Source organism: Salmo trutta, chromosome 1 (genome assembly GCF_901001165.1).
Source record: "Salmo trutta chromosome 1, fSalTru1.1, whole genome shotgun sequence".
NCBI lineage: Eukaryota > Metazoa > Chordata > Actinopteri > Salmoniformes > Salmonidae > Salmo > Salmo trutta.
Genome location: NC_042957.1, coordinates 65,095,344 through 65,118,700, shown reverse-complemented (window position 1 = coordinate 65,118,700; position 23,357 = coordinate 65,095,344). Strand labels below are relative to the sequence as shown.

Genomic DNA, 23,357 nt, shown 5'->3' with positions numbered 1-23,357 from the left:
AAGTCATTTTTGAGGAAAAAGTCAAGGGGTCTGAATACTTTCCGAATGCACTGTACATGTACAGTAGGTAGGGGTAAAGTGACTATGAATAGATAATAAACAGCGAGTAGCAGCAGCGTAAAAAGGGGTCAAGCAAATAGTCTGGGTAGCCATTTGCGTAACTGTTTAGCAGTCTTATGACTTGCGGGTAGAATCAGTTAAGGAGCCTTTTGGACCAAGACTTGGTGCGCCGGTACCGCTTTCCCTGGCCCCAGTGATGTACAGGACCTTACACACTACCCTCTGTTGCGCCTTGCGGTCGGATGCCGAGCAGTTTTCATACCAAGCGGTGATGAAACCAGTCAGGATGCTCTCAATGGTGTAGACATAGAATTCTTTGAGGATCTGAAGACCCATGCCAAATCTTTTCAGTCTCCTGAGGGGGAATAGGTGTTGTCGTGAATGCTTCACAACTGTCTTGATGTGTTTGAACCATGATAGTTTGTTAATGATAGGACTTAGTGCCTGCAAAAAACTTGGAAGCTCTCAACCAGCTCCACTACAGTCCTGTCAATGTGAATGGGGGCATGCTAGTCCAGGATCAGCTACTTTGTCTTGCAACACTGCCAGGTCTCTGACCTCCTCCCTATAGGCTGTCTCATCCTTGTCGGTTATCTGGCCTACCACAATTGCGTCGTCGGCAAACTTAATGGTGTTGGAATCGTGCATGGCCATGCAGTCGTGGTTGAAGGAGTACAGGAGTTGAGGGGCCCCATGTTGAGGATCAGCATAGCAGATGTGTTATTGCCTACCCTTACCACCTGGAGGCGGCCCGTTGGATCCAGTTGCAGAGGGAGGTGTTTAGTCCCAGGGTCCTTAGCTTAGTGATGAGCATTGAGGGCACTATGGTGTTGAACTTTGAGCTGTAGTCACCGACAGAATTCTTACGTAGGTGTTCCTTTTGTCCAGCTGGGAGAGGGCTGTGTGGAGTGCAATAGAGATTGCATCATCTGTGGAACTGTTGGGGCGGTATGCAAATTGTAGTGGGTCTAGGGTTTCTGGGATTATGGTGTTGATGTGAGCCATGACCAGCCTTTCAAAGCACTTCATGGCTACAGACGTGAGTGGTACGGGGCAGCAGTCATTTAGGAAGGTTACCTTAGTGTTATTGGGCACAGGGACTATGGTGGTCAGCTTGAAACGTGTAGGTATTACAGACTCGGTCAGGGACAAGTTAAAAATGTCAGTGAAGACAGTTGCCAGTTGGTCAGCGCATGCTCTGAGTACACATCCTGGTAATCCGTTTAGCCCTGTGGTCTTTTGACTGTTGACCTGTTTAAAAGGTCTTACTCACATCGGCTACGGAGAGTGTGATCACAGTTGTTTTGAACAGCTGGTGCTCTTGTGCATGGTTCAGTATTTCTTGCCTCGAAGCGAGCATGGAAGGCATTTAGCTCGTCTGGTAGGTTTGTGTCACTGAGCAGCTCATGACTGGGTTTCTCTTTGTAATCCGTAATAGTTTGGCAAGCCCTGCCACATCCGACAAGCGTCAGAGTAGTAGCAGGATTGTAGTAGGATCTTAGTCCTGTATTGACGCTTTGCTTGTTTGATGGTTCATCGAAGGGCATAGCAGGATTTCTTATAAGCCTCCGGATTAGTGTCCCGCTCCTTGAAAGTGTCAGCTTTAGCCTTTAGCTCAGTGCGGCTGTTGCCTGTAATCCATGGCCTCTGGTTGGGATATGTACATATGGTCACAGTGAGGACGACGTCGTCGACGCACTTATTGATGAAGCCGGTGACTGATATGGTGTACTCCTCAATGCCTTCGGCTGAATCCCGGAACATATTCCAGTCTGTGCTCTTAAAACAGTCCTGTATCTTAGCATCCGCGTCATCTGACCAGTTCCGTGTTGCGCGAGTACTTCCTATGCTTGAGTTTTTGCTTGTAATCAGGAGGATAGAATTATGGTCAGATTTGCCAAATGGAGGACGAGGGAGAGTTTTGTACACGTCTCTGTGTGTGGAGTGAAGGTGGTCTAGAGTTTTTTTCCCCCTCTGGTTGCACATGTGACATGCTGGTAGAAATGAGGGAAAATGGATTTAAGCATTCCTGCATTAGAGTCCCTGGCCACTAGGAGCCCCACTTCTGGGTGAACATTCTCTTGTTTGCTTATGGCCTTATACAGCTTGTTGAGTGCGGTCTTAGTGCCAGCATCGGTTTGTGGTGGTAAATAGACTACTATGGAAAATATAGATGGACACTCTCTTGGTAAAGAGTGTTGTCTACAGCTTATCATAAGGTACTCTACCTCAGTATTGATTGAGGCAGTCAACAGGTATTGCTTTCTGGAATGGTTGATGGTTATTAGATGGTTGTCTTTGGTTAGGTGGGTGTTCTAGTGCCCACCTCTTTCTCCTGTCTTGCAACTGGGGTCTGCTCATCAGTCACAGTGCTATTCTTCAGGCTGGATTTGAGGAATATCTACAGTATGAAAATAAAAGAGCGGGTAAGAAAGAGACGGAGGGAGAGAGTGAGTAAAAGGTAACACTTATCTGCCCTCAACACACATGGGAACCCTCCCTTACACTTACCGGAGACAAGGGGATAGGGTTCTCTCTCAAATACCTGGGGTTCTCAATCTGCAAGAGAAGAAGAAAAGAAACAGAAAACAAGCCCTTTACTTATTTTGCATCTCCTCCTTTTTCTCAAGACAAGGCTCCACCACAAACACATGTACACACACACACACACACACACACACACACACACACACACACACACACACACACACACACACACACACACACACACACACACACACACACACACACACACACACGTCCCTCCCCGACCTCCGCCCTCAGTTTGTCTTAAACAATACAGAACTTCAAAGGCCAGCACTTAACACACAGTTAGTTTCTTCCCTCAGCTCCGACTGTTTACAGAAAGGGAATACCTCGGGCCACTTCAAGGCATTGTGTGTGTTCAGCTCAGCTAGGCCCATTTCCGCTTGGCTCCTCTTTCTGCCAGTCAGCCCTTTTGTCAACCCCGTTACTCCGTAAGCTATCCATGACGCGTCTATCGACCCAGGGAGACAGATGTGTATACATACTCCCTCACCAAACACGCCCGCTCTGTCCCCTTTGATTACACAGAGAAGAAAAAACACAATGAGCCTAAAGACTGAAGAGACGGCTAACAGGAACGACAACTCTGACGTCAGCCCACCTTAGAGTGTGTTAAGACACAAGTGGACTGACTGACACGGCTATGGAGTAAAACCATCAACGGTTCAACTCTGTTAGGGGATTAAGCCGGGACGAGAAACTGTACTGTAGTGAGTCCACGGAGTTGGCGGTTTCATCCAATTTCATTCTCCTTCACCTTTCCTCTTGTTGTGAGTGACCTTATTTCTCTATGAACTTCCCAGGCAGCTTCACACAGCGTGGAAGACAGCTGCAAGGGAGCAGGCGGGATCACAGCCTTCTGAAACAGAGATCATCTGACTTTGTAGTTGACAACAAATGACAGAAAGCGAGAGGAAAGAGTTCTACAGCTAAGCCTCAAAGTGCCAGGGAGGGGCAAAGGACGGGAGTATAGTGTGTGTGTGTGTGTGTGAGTGAGTGTGTGTGTGCGCGTGTTTTCTTTATGGTGTGAAGGTTCAAGTTGGTGAGCTCATTCAGTAATCCTAAATGAATGGGGGACTGAGGCCTGCTTGACGGCCCAGAGCTGCAGACCAAACTGGTCTGAACTAAATGACACGTCAGTAAGACAGTGGACATCCAGTATACTCCAGAACGACCAATCATTCAATACTAAACAGGCAGTGGCTGGACAAACCTCTGCCCTCTGAGCATAGAGCTGACGCAGAGAAACACTTTTGTTGAACCTCTGACACCCAGTTCAGCAAATCAGGCTTATAAATAAAAGTTATTATAAAGTCTTAACAACATTTTTGAATATTGAAAGACGGCCCACACTTACCTCCCTCTCTGTGGAGCTGAGGGCCCACATCCAACTCTGACCAAGGGAGGCCCACATGCCAAGGCTTGCAGGGCAGGGCCAGGCCAGACATTGGTGGTGAAACATAAACTGGTGCTAGACTAAACTAAAGTGTGTGTTTGCTTGTGATGTCTGCCCAGCACTGGTACTGTATCCTGTCTGTGGCATTCACCCTGACAAGGACAGATGGATGAGGCGGCCGCAGACAGAGGAGAGAAGAGAGGAGAGAGGAGAAGAAAGGAGAGCCACTCCACATCAAGGACCTACCGCTCAAGCCAAACAAACACACGTTGTGATGCATCACTTCCTAACGTTGACCCAACGTTGGGCAACAGGTCTGTGAGGCAGACAGGGACAATCGACCAAAGACAGGACTATGAAGAGAAAGACTGTGGTTTATCTGTTCTCTCCTAAAGGTGAGAGGGAGAGACCTGGCTAGGTGGCTCTGGGGTACAGACATTTCAAAGAGGATACCAGAAAAGTTGAGACAAAGCATGACCAGGCAAGACAGAACTACATTGAGGTAGTTTCAGCCACTGCAACCAAACATCCCGCTCTTAACTCTGTCTATGTTCCACAGTGCAGAGAGCACAGCCACACAGCTTAACTCTGTCCATGTTCCACAGTGCAGAGAGCACAGCCACACAGCTTAACTCTGTCTATGTTCCACAGTGCAGAGAGCACAGCCACACAGCTTAACTCTGTCCATGTTCCACAGTGCAGAGAGCACAGCCACACAGCTTAACTCTGTCCATGTTCCACAGTGCAGAGAGCACAGCCACACAGCTTAACTCTGTCTATGTTCCACAGTGCAGAGAGCACAGCCACACAGCTTAACTCTGTCCATGTTCCACAGTGCAGAGAACACAGCCACACAGCTTAACTCTGTCTATGTTCCACAGTGCAGAGAGCACAGCCACACAGCTTAACTCTGTCCATGTTCCACAGTGCAGAGAACACAGCCACACAGCTTAACTCTGTCTATGTTCCACAGTGCAGAGAGCACAGCCACACAGCTTAACTCTGTCCATGTTCCACAGTGCAGAGAGCACAGCCACACAGCTTAACTCTGTCCATGTTCCACAGTGCAGAGAGCACAGCCACACAGCTTAACTCTGTCCATGTTCCACAGTGCAGAGAGCACAGCCACACAGCTTAACTCTGTCCATGTTCCACAGTGCAGAGAGCACAGCCACACAGCTTAACTCTGTCCATGTTCCACAGTGCAGAGAGCACAGCCACACAGCTTAACTCTGTCTATGTTCCACAGTGCAGAGAGCACAGCCACACAGCTTAACTCTGTCTATGTTCCACAGCGCAGAGAGCACAGCCACACAGCTTAACTCTGTCCATGTTCCACAGTGCAGAGAACACAGCCACACAGCTTAACTCTGTCCATGTTCCACAGTGCAGAGAGCACAGCCACACAGCTTAACTCTGTCTATGTTCCACAGCGCAGAGAGTACAACCACCTGTAGATCTATTATAGAGTATGCTGGTGGTAGTGGAGGCTAGGGGAGCGTTGCCAAGCACACTGCCTCTTATCATTATCACTACCACAACACAGAGCAGAGCAGGGCTTCACGTCCCCGTCTGATACAGGGAGAGAGAGAGGAGAGAGAATCATCAACTTTATCAAAAAAGAGAGACCCATACAGGTGGAGAGGGAGAGAGAGGGAGAGAGAGGGAGAGAGAGAGAGGGAGAGAGAGGGAGAGAGAGGGAGAGAGAGGGAGAGAGAGAGAGGGAGAGAGAGGGAGAGAGAGGGAGAGAGAAAGAATAAATAAGAGAATAAAGACAACATCAGTGTACTGCTTATCTCTCCCAGGTCCAGTGACTCTCCAGACACAGGAGATAAGACAGGAACACATCTAAAGACTGTCTCCTTCTCCTCCCTCCTCCTCCTCCTCCTCCTCTAGCCCTCATCTCACTGCTCTCTGACTGTATCCCTGTGGTCTGACAGACACTGCAGCTGTGTAGGTGCTAGTCAGTAGTTGTGTGTCAGTGTGACAGGCAACGTGTAGTCTACTGGGCATGGGGTACTCTCTCATCCAATGGTGGTATATTTCATATAACCAGCATGGAACTGGCTGTGCCTGCAATATGCTTCTCCGGCGTCTAGGGCTCGCCCCTCTGCTTCAAACAAGCAGGAATTGTAATCCAAATCCTGGTGTGAGAGGCCTATATACTGTACTTACGATGTTTACAGCCGTGGAATAAATTAGGGACGATTTTTAGCAGGACACAACGTTTTGGAACATTCAGACAGAAATACAGCACATAACCTAAAGTATGTGGACACCTGCTCGTCGAACATCTCATTCCAAAATCATGGGCATTAATATGGAGTTGGTCCCCCCTTTGCTGCTATAATGGCCTCCACTCTTCTGGGAAGGTTTTCCACTAGATGTTGGAAGATTGCTGCGGGGACTTGCTTCCACTCAGCCACAAGAGCATTACTGAGGTCGGGCACTGATGTAGGGCGATTAGGCCTGGCTCGCAGTCAACATTCCAATTCATCCCAAAGGTGTTCAATGGGGTTGAGGTCAGGGCTCTGTGCAGGCCAGTCAAGTTCTTCTCCACCTATATCGACAAACCATTTCTGTATGGACCTCGCTTTGTGCACGGGGGCATTGTGATGCTGAAACAGGAAAGGGCCTTCACAGAATAGTCTAGAATGTCATTGTATGCTGTAGCGTTAAGATTTCCCTTCACTGGAACTAAAGGGCCGAGCCCGAATCATGAAAAACAGCCCCAGACCATTATTCCTCCTCCACCAAACTTTACGGTTGCACTATGCATTCGGGCAGGTGGCGTTCTCCTGGTATCCGCCAAACCCAGATTTGTCAGTCGGACTGCCAGATGGTGAAGCGTGATTCATCACTCCAGAGAACGTGTTTCCACTGCTCCAGAGTCCAATGGCAGCGAGCTTTACACCACACCAGCCGACGCTTGGCATTGATCTTAGGCTTGTGTGCAGCTGCTCGACCATGGAAACCCATTTCATGAAGCTACCGACGAACTGTTAGGGTGCTGACGTTGCTTCCAGAAGCAGTTTGGAACTCGGTAGTGAGTGTTGCAACCGAGGACAGTGTTGCTCCTAGACGTTTCCACTTCACAATAACAGCACTTACAGTAGACCAGGGCAGCTCTAGCAGGGAAGAAATGTGATGAAATGACTAGTTGGAAACGTGGCATCCTATGACGCTGCCACATTGAAAGTCACTGAGCTCTTCGGTAAGGCCATTCTACTGCCATGTTTGTCTATGGAGATTGCATGGCGGTGTGCTCGATTTTATACACCATTAGCAATGGGTGTGGCTGAAATAGCCGTATCCACTCATTTGAATGGGTGTCCACATACTTTTGTATATATAGCACAGGAGGTTGGTGGCACCTTATTTTGGGGAGGACGGGCTCGTGGTCATGGCTGGAGCGGAATAAGTGGAACGGTCTCAAATACATTGATACCATTTAACTTGCTCTGTTCCAGCCATTATTATGAGCCGTCCTCCCCTCAGCAGCCTCCACTGATATATAGTGTATGCTTATCGGACTAGAATATGGAATCATGTTGGCTCTATTCGTGGCATTTCTATCTGCCACGTTCAACAACGTTTGGCTACTGAACATGGCCCTGGCAGACATACCCCCAGGTTCCAGCTGTTGAGGCGAGCCTCCAGGTCACTGTCGTCAGGAGACAGCACCACTGGCTTCCTGTGGCCATCCACCTAGGGACCAAAGAGAATAGGTGATACTGAGTGTGGGACAACAAGTGCACATACTGTTCAGTAGGGTGTGTTGTATTCTTATCAGCCAGCCCCACCCAACTGCTTCTGCAACCCTTCTTTACTATACTCTCCTCCCCTCCTCTCCTCTCCCCTCCCCTTCCTTACTCTCCTCTCTCCTTTCCTCCATCTCCTCCTCCCCCCACCCTCCTCTCCATTCTCCTTCCTTACTCTCCTCCATTCTCCTTCCTTACTCTCCTCCCCCGCCCATCTCCTCTTTGCCTCCCTCTCCTCCTCCTCTCCCCCCTTTCCTCCATTCTCCTTCCTTACTCTCCTCCCCCCACCCTCCTCTCCTCCATTCTCCTTCCTTACTCTCGTCTTCCCTCTCCTCTTTGCCTCCCTCTCCTCTTTGCCTCCTCCTCCTCTCTCCTTTCCTCCATTCTCCTCCCCTCCTCTATTCTCCTTTCCTCCATCTTCTCCTCCCCCCACCCTCCTCTCCTCCATTCCTCTCTTCTCCCGCTCCTCCTCCTCCACCCTAACTCTCCTCTTCTCCCCCGCCCATCTCCTCTTTGCCTCCCTCTCCTCCTCCTCTCCCCCCTTTCCTCCATTCTCCTTCCTTACTCTCCTCCCCCCACCCTCCTCTCCTCCATTCTCCTTCCTTACTCTCGTCTTCCCTCTCCTCTTTGCCTCCCTCTCCTCTTTGCCTCCTCCTCCTCTCTCCTTTCCTCCATTCTCCTCCCCTCCTCTATTCTCCTTTCCTCCATCTTCTCCTCCCCCCACCCTCCTCTCCTCCATTCCTCTCTTCTCCCTCTCCTCCTCCTCCACCCTAACTCTCCTCCATTCTCCTTCCTCCCCCCTACCCTCTCCTCCACCCTCCTCCTCTCTCCTTACTCTCCTCCATTCTCCTTCCTCCCTACCCTCCCCCCACCCCTCCATTCTCCTTCCTTACTCTCCTCCCCCCACCCTCCTCTCCTCCATTCTCCTTCCCTCTCCTCTTTGCCTCCCTCTCCTCTTTGCCTCCCTCTCCTCTCCTTCCTCTTCTCCTCCTCTCTCCTTTCCTCCATTCTCCTCCCTCTCCTTCTCTCCCATTCTCCATCTCTCTCCTTTCCTCCATTCTCCTTTCCTCCATCTCCTCCCCCCTACCACCCTCTCCTCCATTCCCCTTCCTTACTCTCCTCTTCTCCCTCTCCTCTTTGCCTCCCTCTCCTCCTCTCCCCCTCCTACCCACGCCAGATGTTTGGCGGTTCCAGACCATTACCGTCCCCGTCCTGTCCCCCTGCAGTCTAAATTCCAGTCCAGGGGTCACAACGCTCTCCCCTCTGTTGTTTTGCTCAGTCTTTTGTTACAGGGCGCCCTACTCCTGAAACGCTGTTATATAATGTGAACTTTACGTGAACATTGTGTGAATGTTATGCAAACGTTTCCAGAAAGCTGCTGTTGATTCAGGATGAGGTTTTGTGAACATTTCGTATATAGGTTATAATGTGAACATTTCCAGGGTGCTGTTGTTTTTCGGGTCAGGTTCTGCCTGGGGTTGGGTTTGGGGCTTGGCGAGGGTGAGATATCTAAGAAAGAGAAATATCCAATACATTTTTTTAACCTGACTGAAATTAGCTGGAGGGTGGACCTCTCCCTCTCTCTTTGTCTCTCGTAACAGAACTAGGCACACTGCCAAGTTAACACCTCATATTACACAGACAAATGACGGAAATACCAGGCTGATTAAAATGGTCATAGTCCTGATTCATCGCCTGTAAATGTCACCCACAGTGTTTATTATCATTGATATCGCGGTATGCCAAGTATGAGTGTCACGCACGGTGTAATGTCATACTCTCTGTGCCGCAGACATTCAACCTACCGTGTGGAAATACAATCAATGGTATGATATGTTGGAGAACATCATCACAGAATAGAATATGTCCTGCCTGAAATGTAAGACTCCGTAATTACAAACTCAGTAACTAAGATAAAATAGGCTAAACGTAAAAGAGTTGCCAAATAGTGACAAGGATTGTTGTAGAGTACTGCTGACCCCTTTGATGTGGTCTTCAGAAGAGTGTTTCACTGGGCTGGAGGCCAGGGGCCGAGATGGAGACATCTCCTCATATAGCCGTCTTCTCCTGGATACAGAGGGAATGAGCGAGAGAGAATGTGAGAGAGAGGGAGGGAAGGAGAAATGTGAGAAAGAGAGGGAGGGAGATATATAGACAGAGGGAGGGAAAAAGAGAGATGGAGAGAGATTTACATTAGGAAAGTTTGAAGAAAACAACAAAATACAAAGATATGCGTATCACTGGTTATATTACAGGAAACGGCTTCACTCAATCACTGGCTTACATTATGTCTATCAACATAATTTGTAACTCATCAAATGTGAGTCGTGCTGTACAGATGTAGGATCTTTATACTTTGACCTGTATTGTCACAGCAAAATAATACTGCAGCAACATGATTTGAAAGGCTATTAGCTGGTGAGGCTATTTCCTGCGGTGCAGGAAAATTCTGAGCATCAAAAGAGTGATCAAATTAAGATCCTACAGCTGTACTTGCCTCATTTCTGATGCATCTATGCTTTTAGCTCAATGTTTTACTCTCAAAAACGAACACCCTTGCCTCTCGCACTTGACTTTTTCCTACTAGCATTGGCTTTGCTGATAGCTACTTTATTGAGGAAAAAAATACTTACCATGACTGAGATGTGGGATCAATACATTAGAGTATCGCAATATTATTTTTCACAACATTATTTCAGTAACTCCAAGTAAAAAAAATAAAAAGCTAGGTAGTTAACTTTAGCTAGCGCTAGTCAACTGTACCTGTGCCAAAACTCTGGTATTTCTTCTCTAGCTTGTTATCCATCTTTTTTTCATTTAAAAAAAAAAATAAAAATGGTGAGCCAACATGTTTCCAGCACTGAATCGCAATACATATCATATCAGCATCTACACTTCCAGTCAAAAGTTTGGACCCTCCTACTCAATCAAGGGTTTTGCTTTATTTTTACTATTTTCTACATTGTAGAACAATAGTGAATATATTAAAACTATCAAATAATACATATGGAATCATGTGGTAAGCAAAAATGTGTTAAACAAATTCATCAAAGTAGCCCCCGTTTGCCTTGATGACAGCTTTGCACACTTTTGGCATTCTCTCAAAGAGCTTCACCTGGAATGATTTTCCAACAGTCTTGAAGGAGTTCCCACATAGGCTGGGCACTTGTTGGCTGCTTTTCCTTCACTCTGCAGTCCTACTCATTCCAAAAGATCTCAACTGGGTTGAGGTTGGGTGACTGTGGAGGCCAGGTCATCTGATGCAGCACTCCATCACTCTCCAAGAGCAAACCAGATGGGATGGAGTATCTCTGCAGAATGCTATGGTAGCCATGCTGTTTAAGTGTGTTTTGAATTCTAAAGAAATCACTGACAGTGTCACCAGTAAAGCACCCCCACACCATCACACCTCCTCCATACTTCACGGTGGAAACCACACATGCGGAGATCATCCGTACACCTACACTGAGTCTCACAAAGACACGGCGGTTGGAACCAAAAATCTCAAATTTGGACTCAGACTAAAAGGACAGATTTCCACCGGTCTAATGTCCATTGCTCGTGTTTCTTGGCCCAAGCAAGTCTCTTCTTATTGGTGTCCTTTCGTAATGGGTTCTTTGCAGAAATTCGCCTGATTCATGCCGTCTCCTCTGAACAGTTGATGTTGAGATGGGTCTGTTACTTGAACTCCGTGAAGCATTTATTTGGGCTGCAATCTGAGGTGCAGTTAACTCTATTGAACTTGTCCTCTGCAGCAGAAGTAACTCTGGGTCTTTCTTTTCTGTGGCGGTCCTCTAATCGCTGTTGATGTTGAGACTGGTGTTTTGCGGGTACTATTTAATGAAGCTGCCAATTGAGGACTTGTGAGACGTCTTTCTCAAACTAGACACTCTAATGCGCTTGTCCTATTGCTCAGTTGTGCACCGGTGCCTCCCACTCCTCTTTCTATTCTGGTTAGAGCCAATGTTTGCACTGTTCTGTGAAGGGAGTAGTACACAGCGTTGTACCAGATCTTCAGTTTCTTGACAATTCCTCGCATGGAACAGCCTTAATTTCTCTGAGCGAGAATAGACTGACGAGTTTCAGAAGAAAGTTATTTGTTTCTGGCCATTTTGAGCATGTAATCGAACCCACAAATGCTGATGCTCCAGATACTCAACTAGTCGAAAGAAGGCCAGTTTTATTGCATCTAATCAGCACAACAGTTTTCAGCTGTGCAAACATAATCGCAAAAGAGTTTTCTAATGATCATTTAGCCTTTTAAAATGATAAACTTGGATTAGCTAACACAACGTGCCATTGGAACACAGGAAGAAAATCTGCCGTTTCCAGCTACAATAGCCATTTACAACATTAACAATGTCTATACTGTATTTTTGATCAATTTTATGTTATTTTAATGGACCAAAAAAAATTGCTTTTCTTTCAAAAACACAGACATTTCTAAGTGACCCCAAGCTTTTGAACGGTAGTGTATATACTGTATTCTATCCTATTCTACTGTATCTTAGTATATGCCACTCTGACATTGCTCATCCAAATACTTACATATTCTTAATTCCATTCCTTTACTTTAGATTTGTGTGCATTGTTGTGAAATTGTTAGATTTTACTGTTAGATATTACTGCACCGTTAGAGCTAGAAACACAAGCATTTCGCTACACACGCAATAACATTTACAAAACACGTGTATGTGACAAATAAAATTGTATTTCATAAATTTGGTCTTTTACCAAATAGGGCTGTCTTACGTATACTGTACCACCCCTACCTTGTCACAACACAACTGATTGGCTCAAACGCACTAAGAAGGAAAGAAATTCCACAAATTAACTTTTAACAAGGCACACCTGTTAATTGGGCTCCCAAGTGGCACAGCGGTCTAAGGCATTTCATCTCAGTGCAGGAGGCGTCACTACAGACATGGTTTTATTCCAGGCTGTATCACAACCGGCCGTGATTGGGAATCCCATAGGGCGGCGCACAATTGGCCCAGCGTCGTCCGGGTTAGGGTTTGGCCGGGGTAGGCCGTCATTGTAATAAGAATTTGTTCTTAACTGACTTGCCTAGGTAAATAAAGGTTAAATAAAAAAAGAAAACATTTAAATGCGTTCCAGGTGACTACCTCATGAAGCTGGTTGAGAAAATGCCAAGCGTGTGCAAAGCTGTCATCAAGGGAAAGGGTGGCTACTTTGAAGAATCTCAAATATAAAATGTATTTTGATTTGTTTAAAACCTTTTTGGTTACTACATGATTCCATATGTTATTTCATAGTTTTGATGTCTTCACTATTATTCTACAATGTAGAAAATAGTCAAAATAAAGAAAAACCCTGGAACGAGTAGGTGTGTCCAAACTTTTAACTGGTACTGTAAGTATCGTGATATTGTATTGTGAGGTCGCTGGCAAGTCCCAGCCCTATTCATTACATTTCTATACACCCGAGCAGCCAGTGAGATAGAGTAGACAACAATGGGAACGAACTATGGATGCACGATATATCGGTGAACATATCGGAATCGGCCAATATTGGCTAAAAATGCCAACATCAGTATCGGCCCGATATCTAGTTTAACGCCAATGTGCAAAACCGATGTTAAAGCTGACATGCATACCTACATACACACATGACGTAATAACGCCACCTAAAATGTTGCGCTACACATGCAACATAGCATTCCTAACTTAGCTCACAATGTCTGTTGTGTGGATCGAACAGTCATCATGTCGAGCAGTCATTTCAAAGAGTAAGACAATTTCAGCGAGACAACTCATAGGCAGTGGCGGTTCTAGACCATTTCAACTGGGGGGGGCCAAGCTGGGGCCAGTTGTACTGTTAGAGGGGCCAGTTACATTAGACGTTATTGTTGTCATATCGTTTTCTTCACTGCATTGCAGGCAAAAGACCATGTTCACAATCATTAGTGTTCCGCGTTGCCACTGTCTAATAACGGATGTAAAAAAAGAACGATAACAAAAATTTGTTATGTCAAAATTATTTCATACTCCACATTTAGGGGGGCCACAAGGGGGTCCAAAATTGTTGTCACAGGGGCACTGGTCATCAGTCTAGTCAGTGACACCCACAGAACCCAACTGTGAAGAGTTTACGCAAATATTAACATTGTAGCTCTTATCGCGAGACTGTGTGAAATCACCTCCCCAGTCAGCCTATTGTGTGTATTGACATTCATATTGCACTGTACAGCTTTACATAAGGATTGGGGATCAATGAAATGGGGTATTTACAATAACGGCCTAACCAGGCAAAACTCGGACGACACTGAGCCAATTGTGCGCCGCCCTATGGGACTCCCAATCACGGCCGGATGTGATACAGGCTGTATTCGAACCAGGGACTGTAGTGACGCCTCTTGCACTGAGATGCAGTGCCTTAGACCGCTGCGTTCATGTGTGTGTGTTAACTATTTAACTGTACTAGAACGCTTAACTTCTCTAGGGTAGGGGGCAGTATTTTCACAGCCGGATGAAAAACGTACCCAAATTAAACGGCCTACTACTCGGGCCCAGGAACTAGAATATGCATATTCTTAGTAGATTTGGATAGAAAACACTCTGACGTTTCTAAAACTGTTTGAATGGTGTCTGAGTATAACAGAACTCATATGGCAGGCAAAAACCTGAGAAAAATCTAACCAGGAAGTGAGAAGTCTGGTGCTTGTAGTCCTTTCAAGTCATTGCCTATTGAACACACAGTGACTTAGGGTTCATTTTGCACTTCCTAAGGCTTCCACTAGATGTCAACAGTCTTTAGAAAGTTGTTTGAGGCGTCTATGATGAACAGAGAGCGAACAGAGGAAGTTGGAAGTTGTTGACTCAGGAAAGCAAATGAGTTCATTGGCGTGCATTCACGTGAGAGTTAGCTGTGTTCCAAAACATTTTTCAAGACACTGGAATCGTTCGGTTGGAATATTATTGAAGTTCTAAGTTAAAAAGGCCCTAAAGATTGATGCTATACAACGTTTGACATGTTTGAACGAACGTAAATAAAACTTTTTTTTACTTTTCGTCGTGACATTTTGGCCACGCTTCCTACACTTGGAGTAGCTTACTGAACGCGAAAACAACAAGGAGTTATTTGGACATAAATTATTATTATTACTTTATCGAACAAAACAACATTTATTGTGGACCTGGGATACCTGGAAGTGCCTTCTGATGAAAATCAAAGGTAAGTGAATATTTCTTATGCTATTTATGATTTTAGATGACTCCAAAATGGCGAGTATCTGTATTGCCTAGTGTATTTTTCTGAGCGCAGTACTCAGATTATTGCAAAGTGTGCTTTCCCCGTGAAGCTTTTTTGAAATCTGTCACAGCGGTTGCATAAAGGAGATGTTCATCTATAATTCTTTGAATAACAGTTTAATATTTTATCAATGTTTATGATGAGTATTTTTGTAAATTGTTGTGCTGATTCACCGGCAGTATTAGAGGCTAAATATTTTCTGAACATCACGCGCCAATGTAAAAGGCTGTTTTTGGATATAAATATCACCTTGATCGAACAAAAAATGCATGTATTGTGTAACATGATGTCCTAGGAGTGTCATCTGATGAAGATCGTCAAAGGTTAGTGCTTAATTTTAGCAGAATTTCTGGTATTTGTGACTGCGTGGTTTTTCTTGTGTTATACCTGTTCTAACATAATCTAACTTTAAGCTTTCGCCGTAAAGCCTTTTTGAAATCGGACAACGTGGTTACATTAAGGAGACGTGCATCTTTAAAATGGTGTAAAATAGTCGTATGTTTGAGAACTTTGAATTATGACATATTGTGGTTTTGAATTTGATTTTTCACTGGCTGTTGAATAGTGTGAACCGTGGGACGCTAGCGTCCCACCTGCCCAAGAGTTAAAAGGCCGTTCAAATTTGAAATAGCAGTTATCAGTAACGTTTTTTTTTGGCAAGGAAAATATTGGATATCAGTATCGGCCAAAAATGTAATATCGGTGCATCACTAATGGGAACCTCTGCTGACTCTGACAGAATCAGAGCACTGAGGGCAGTGTAACAGTGTTTCCCAACTCCAGTCCTCCAGTACCCCCAACAGCATGCATTTTTGTTGTAGCCCTGGACAAAAAAAACATGATTCAACTTGTGAAGGGCTTGATGATTAGTTGACAAGTAGAATCAGGTGTGCTTGTCCAGGGCCACAACAAAAACATGTACTGTTGGGGGTACTCAACGACCAGAGTTGGGAATCACTGCACTAGGACACGTCCTAGCGAAACTACTTTTCTTCCATTTCATGCCTACTGAACACAACCAAGAGAGAACAGACAACAATGGGAACCTCGGCTACTGATTCTGACAAACTATGCTTCATTAATTGGTATTACCAGCTAATTAAGCACATACACTGGAGGCAATTACACCGGCTTAACAATGACTGAATAAATCTGCACAATTAGGGAAGGGTGGAGACGATAGGCGAAAGAACAACCAGTAATGTACGAGGTATGCGATGAAAACATCCAATTATTTCTCTAGGGCACTTTTAACTACAGTCATTTAGGCCTATATATTCGCTTTGTTGTTTTCCTCATGTCCTTAACACTCCAGAGTTCTATGAAGTACTTTTCTGTCACAAGAGACTGACAGTTTGACCACAGAAGATCACTTGCCTTTCTGAAGAAAATGTATTGTGCATAAGAGGGCGATAGAGGTGGACCAGTGAAATTCAGCATCAGAGGCAGGTGAGGGCTCTCTCTATGTGTCTACATTCTGTTATAAAGTGAGCGAGACTGAATGATACAAAACTTGTATGTTCTCAATTACAGTGTCAGTTGAGGTCAAACCTATCATCATGAAACTAATGGTGTGCATATTTTGTATCCTTTGTGTGTCTCTGTACCAGCTGTAAAAGCAGCCTACGTGAAAACTAGCAGGCACACACACACACACACACACACGGGGCCAAGCGAGCAGTGCAATGTCGGGCCTCAAAGTCAACAGGTGGATGAGGATAATTGAATCAGATGTGTCTGGAGTCTGAGGCCCAGAGATCAAAGCTGTGCCAGTCAGGCAGGTCGGGGCTAAGGGAGAGAGAGGGGGAGTGTGTGTCTCTCCTGCTGCAGCCAGTCTTATTAAAACAGCCTGACATCTATACGCTTTGTCCATGACCTCCAGGTGCAGGAGCCAGAGGCCCTAGGTCTCACCCTCAGGCACCCCAAGGAAGGAAGCCAGACCCTGTGGCAGAAACAAGACGTGGACCCCTTAACTCAACCACCTGGAGACAAGGTCAACGAACAGACTCTTGCCTTACAGGGAAAAACCCTAGGCGGCTAAACAGGTCATTTATAAAAGCTGTTTGATGTCTGCTGCTGCAAGGACAATGATATTGTCACACTTGGCGAGGTGGATGGAGAGGCAGAGGTTAAGGGTTCTCATGTGTGGAGCTCAGATGATAGACCGAAGTCAGGGTGAGTAAAACAGAAAGAGGAAAAACAAAGAGAGAGAAACAGAACGGATTCACATATAGGGGTTAAGAAATATGATGCTAACCACCACCACACATTCATCCTTCCACCTTTGCCTGTTTGCTATGAGGGGAGAAAGACCAGAAATTCCCCTCGTCTATAGTAACGAACTCAACACTTCCACACATGCCGAGTCAACATTCGGCTCCCCCAACACATACACACACTTCGTCTCTCTCCCCCTTCTCTCAGAGCTCTCCAAAGACAACAACGTGTCAAGACAATCATGGCGTGTTTAAGGCCTGATCCATAAGTGACATGTGAGTACCAGGACTCAGCAGGTAGGCTACACACCAGGGCCTCTGAGGATGATCTCTTAACCTGGATCAGCTTGCTACCCCCATTCCTTTCACACAGACACAACTAGACTTTATAAGTTGAGAACAGAGAACCACCAGGGTTCTGCCGGTGAGTATCGCCATCTTGTGGCCAAATCTGGAACTTACTCACTCCTGCCAAATATGGTGTCTCTCCTAGCCAGTTAAAAACAGAGTTTCTAAACCCAGAGGCCCAACAGGATACTTCCGAGATTTTAGGAAGGTGTTCCTAATGTTTTGTATACTCAGTGTAGAACAGGATTGCCGGATATAGAACAGGATTGCTGATACAGTCTAACCTGCAAGCACCCCGAAGTTAAATGACTACTTGACCTATCACCCCATTGCCTGATTAATGGCATGAGGCAGAGATCAAAAGATCATACATCGCAAGGAGTCAAATTAAGTCCCTAGAGTTTTATCTAAATGGGAGAGACACATTAAAGAGCATGTGTGCTAAGTCATTTTCTCCATCAGGCCTTCAGCCTGTGATCTATATACTCTTTAAATGCTCTTATCCAAATCAGACACTAGTCAGACAAAATAAAACCCAGCTCTTCAATACAGCCAGTGTACTTAGGCTAACTGAGGTTACCGTTAGACATGCTTGTGTAACTGGTCGGATTTGTGACAAGGACATCTCGTACGTCACGCCAACGTCTTTTCACAATCAAACGTACGTGTATCTTTAAAGTGACTATACACATAGGCCCACAAACAGAACCACCATTAATCTATCTGACCTGAATGGTTCTTTGGCTCAAGATGCCACTGAATTTTCCACTGCAAGCAACTAGTCGTCCCTATCAACACATGTTTAATGACATTTTCCAAGAACCACTCACCACTGTCCCCTTGGCCCAGATAAAAAAAGTAGATTCAAAACATTACAGGTCCCTCCCTCCCTCATTGAATTGGGCCTACCCATTGGGCACAGACATCCTTTCAATGTCTAGTTTTGATTTGCATTTGGTTGAGTTGTCAACTAATGTGAAATCAACCAAAAATGTAACCATGTCATTGGATTTAGGTTAAAAGTTGGGTGAAGGCCTCCAGAGTGGCGCAGCGGTCTAAGGCACTGCATCACAGAGTTGCGGTGTCATTACAGCCTGGGCTTCAATCCCAGGCTGTGTCACAACCGGCCATCACCCGGAGTCCAGCCATCACCGGCCAATTGGCCCAGCGTCGTCCAGGTTAGGGGAGGGTACGGCTGGGGGCTTTACTTGGCTCATCGCACTCTTGCGACTCCTTGTGGCGGGGCTGGCGCCTGCAGGCTCACATCGGTTGTCAGTTGAATGGTGTTTCCTCTGACATATTGGTGCAGCTGGCTTCCGGGTTAAGCGGGAGGGTGTTAAGAAGCGCGGCTTGGCGGGTCATGTTTCGGAGGACCCATGACTTGACCTTCGTCTCTCTCGTGCACGTTGGGGATTTGCAGCGATGAGACAAGATCGTAATCACGAAATTGTGGAGAAAAAATACAAAATTCCCTTACGTTGATGACTTTTCGCAAATTCAATAATTTTTCCACATGAATTGAACGTCGTCACATTGAATTTATTTTGTTTCAATTACATGGAAACAATATTTTTGCACAGTGGGTAGCAGCCTAGTAAATAGATTGGCTATGTACAGGGCTCCACATTAATGCTTGTCCTCTTGTCCGGGACAAGTAAAAAAAATATATATATATTTAAGACAAGAAGAATAAGCTATAGATTTAAGTTGTCCGAATGGAAACAAAAAAATGTATCACAAAAATCACAATATCAAACAAAATACACCGATCAGAATTGGATCAGAGGCTAACATTGGAATAAAATTAAAATATATTTTTCATGTACATAAATAAAAAAGCCTAGATGTCATAGTGTAGGTGATATGCATATTGGCTACAGCCTCATGTCCAAACCAACGCTGATATGAGGGAGGAAGCAGAAAATGTAGCGAAACTTTAATGAGACTTTTAATTACATAAATATAGGCTAAACACCAGTCATGTTAGACAAATATAATGAAGGATAATTAACATTAATGTCTATAAGCTTGATTCTGTCGACACGCTCGAGGAACAGTTCGTTCAGATCAAATGATCACAAGACGGAGAGTGAAGGAAAGGGAAAGTACCTGTTGCGCACCGCACATCCCCCATCTTTAATCTAATCGGAGATGGTTAGCATTTGGAAACTATTTAACCATAAACTTACATTTTTAAAACCTAGATGTTTTATGTCATCTTATGAAGTGGGTCTTACCTTGTTTCAAAGTAGCCTAGCCTAGCCAAAATACAACAATAGAAATGTTGAGAGAATTACTTTATAAACACTTAATATGCCATTGAAAAAAGCATTTTTCTCATGTTCTATTGGTTTTCAAATCAACATTATTTTACTGTCCAGCAGCCAAAGGAATAATTCTAGTCATCTGAGTAACCCATGCTAGTTAATGCATCTTTAGATCTCCCCTTTCCTAATCTCTGTCACATGAAATCACTTGCACATCCGTGTGCTTTTGAGAACAGTGTTTTCCTGCCAATTGCATTTAGGAACGTTTGCCCATAGCTTACAGCCAAGTGTGCATTTTTACGCTTATAATATGAAGAAATAAAACTTTATCAATATTTTAGGCTAAACAGACTGATATGTATCAGACCTCATTGCTTTTCTTTAATGTGCAATGGTTGTATGAATTTTGGATCAGTCGTCCCAGAACTGTCCCAGACTCTGTTTTGAACCGTAGACATATTTCTTGCGTCCCAGGGAAAATGGGAAGCCATTAATTTCAAGCACTGGAGGGAATTATTTTATAAAGAAATAAAAAGCATTTGGTTGTAATTGTAATGTTGCAATATTTTATAGGCTACCAAGTGTGGCCAACCATCCTCCAGGAGAGCCTTAAAGGGGCAGTGTTGTATTTTGAGATAGGCTTGACTATGGAAAGAGTGTAGCCTAGATTTTTGTCTGATTCTCTACAGCAGTGTTTCCCAAACTTTTTATAGTCCCGTACCCCTTCAAACATTCATCCTCCAGCTGCGTATCCCCTCTAGTACCAGGGTCAGCACACTCTGAAATGTTGTTTTTTGCCATCATTGAAAGCCTGCCACAAACATTATACAATACATGTATTAAACATAAGAATGAGTGTGAGTTGTCGTCACAGCCCGGCTCGGGAGAAGTGACAAAGAGCTATTAAAGGACCAGGGCACAAATAATAATAATAATCAATAATTTTGCTCTTTATTTAGCCAGCTTACATTTGAAACCTTATTTGTTCATCAAAAATTGTGAATAACTCACCACAGGTTATTGAGAAGGGTGTGCTTGAAAGGATGCACATAACTGCAATGTTGGGTTGTATTGGAGAGCCTCAGTCTTAAATCATTTTCCACACACAGTCTGTTCCTGTATTTAGTTTTCATGCGAGTGTGGGCCGAGAATCCACTCTCACATAGGTACGTGGTTGCAAAGGGCATCAGTGTCTTAACAGCGCGAATCGCCAAGGCAGGATACTCTGAGCGCAGCCCTATCCAGAAATCTGGCAGTAGCTTTTGATTCAATTAAATTTTCACAGAACCGCTTGTTGCAATTTCGATGAGGCTCTCTTGTTCAGATATCGTTAAGTGGACTGGAAGCAGGGCATTAAAGGGATAACTAATCCAGTTGTTTGTGTCGTCCGTTTCGGGAAAGTACCTGCGTAATTGCTCACTCAGGTGCTTCGCTATATCACATTTGACATTGTCTGTAAGCTTGAGTTCATTTGCACACACAAAAATCATACAATGATTGAAAGACCTGTGTGTTGTCCTTGTTAATGCAGACAGAGAAGAGCTCCAACTTCTTAATCATAGCCTCAATTTTGTCCCGCACATTGAATATAGTTGGGCAGAGTCCCTGTAATCCTAGATTCAGATCATTCAGGCGACAAAAAATATCACCCAGATAGGCCAGTCGTGTGAGAAACTCGTCATCGTGCAAGCGGTCAGACAAGTGAAAATTATGTTCAGTAAAGAAAACTAAGCTTGTCTCTCAATTTAAAAAAAAACGTGTCAATACTTTGCCCCTTGATAACCAGCGCACTTCTGTATGTTGTAAAAGCTGTACATGGTCGCTGCCCATATCATTGAATAGCGCAGAAAATACACGAGAGTTCAGGGGACTTGCTTTAACAAAGTTAACCATTTTCACTGTTGTATCCAAAACATCTTTCAAGCTGTCAGGCATTCCCTTGGCAGCAAGCGCCTCTCGGTGGATGCTGCAGTGTACCCAAGTGGCATCGGGAGCAACTGCTTGCACGCGGGTTACCACTCCACTGTGTCTCCTTGTCATGGCTTTTGCGACATCAGTACAGATACCAACATGAGCAGCAGCTACGTTTGGCTACTTACGGACCGTTAGTGGAATTCCCGCGAGAGAGTAACGGTTAATGTGATTGGATGTTAATTATTTGACTAGGCTACCTGTATTTGACATTGTGTTGTTATTTCACTGAACACTAGATGGTTTAGCTTTATTTTTGGCAGTAAAACGAGGCTACTCAGGCGAGAAAAAAACCTCACCCAGATGTATAGCCCTGTTGGAAAAAATATAAATGGACCGTTTGAAAATGTGCAGATCGTTTTTTTATATGAATCACATGTTTATTTGGCATACCCCCGACAACATTGCGTGTACCCCAGTTTGGGAATACCTGCACTATGGTTAAAAAAAAAAGTTTGGCATTTTATTTTATAAAGTGGTTCATTGCATCATACAATGATGTGTTAAAGAGCAACTACTGTAATTAACCTATTGTAAAAAATAATTCAATAATTAAAAGTAGCCGAGACAATGTTTCAGAATTCACAGGCAGTCCAGCATATTTAGGTTGGAGGAAAAGTCAATGCAAATAATTGTTGAATTCAAATGTTCTGCTGACAAGTCCACAACAGTTAGCCACTGTTTTTTATTTATTTCAGACTACTTAAGAACATAGAAACAGGAAGTCTAGGGACCATGCAGTAGCCTATACAAAAATGCAAGTTTCCACTCTCCATATCTGATTGCACTGTCATGAGGTATTCCGTCAAGCTGCCGAAAACAATACAGACTGCGCAAAAAGAGCACAACCATGTCGATTATGTTGTGTAAATTCAACTAAATAGCTACGTCAATGCAATGTGATTACATGAATTAAAAACGAGTTAAATGTAATCAAAAATGTAATCTACGTAATCCCCAAAAGTAATTATTTAGCATGAGGGCCATAAACAATAACTAGTAATGCTGCATACTCCAAGAAAGGTTAAAATCTCCCCTTTCTGGTAAATATAGTTATAAATTGCTGAGCTGTAGTCACTTCTCAGGACACAAAATATTATACATCATATAAAATATTTCATATTTGTATTTCCTATTCAACAGAACTGTATGAACAAGGCTTGAAATTACTTATATGCTTTCTAAATATAGTATAATCAATTTATAAAACCACTAACTATAAGATGTCACCTTCCTTATAACTGTAAAACACACATTTGTCTGTTTAGTGTTAGAGAAAATGTGCATATTTTCAAAAGGTCTCTCTTGATCAAAATGTCTGCCCCCATTGCTGTAAACGTCTCACAGAGCTCTAGCTTGGCTTCCTGAACTCGTTAGGAACTCGCCTTTCATTTCATATTAATATTGTCCATCTATGACAAACAAAGTGTTTGTTTAAAATCTAGAATTATTTTAGATAATGGCTATCGACTTGATCTCTCCTGCAGCACTATGATGTAAGGATTGCAGGCATGTGCTT

General features: G+C 44.4%; 1 protein-coding gene across 2 annotated transcripts in view; it reads right to left on the bottom strand.

The window, feature by feature from the left end:
- LOC115205311 (centrosomal protein of 112 kDa) overlaps nt 1-23,357 on the bottom strand; it is a 183,120-nt gene that overhangs the window by 157,754 nt on the left and 2,009 nt on the right. The window contains exons 5-8 of one of the 2 annotated variants that reach the window (XM_029771136.1): nt 9,744-9,831; nt 7,631-7,711; nt 2,572-2,619; nt 2,387-2,461 (exon numbers count right to left, since the gene is read on the bottom strand). In XM_029771136.1, coding sequence (XP_029626996.1) covers nt 2,387-2,461; nt 2,572-2,619; nt 7,631-7,711; nt 9,744-9,831 — 292 coding nt within the window. Of the gene's footprint in view, nt 1-2,386; nt 2,462-2,571; nt 2,620-2,936; nt 3,108-7,630; nt 7,712-9,743; nt 9,832-23,357 lie in introns of those variants that run through there. The other variant, XM_029771143.1, reaches the window with a different exon arrangement.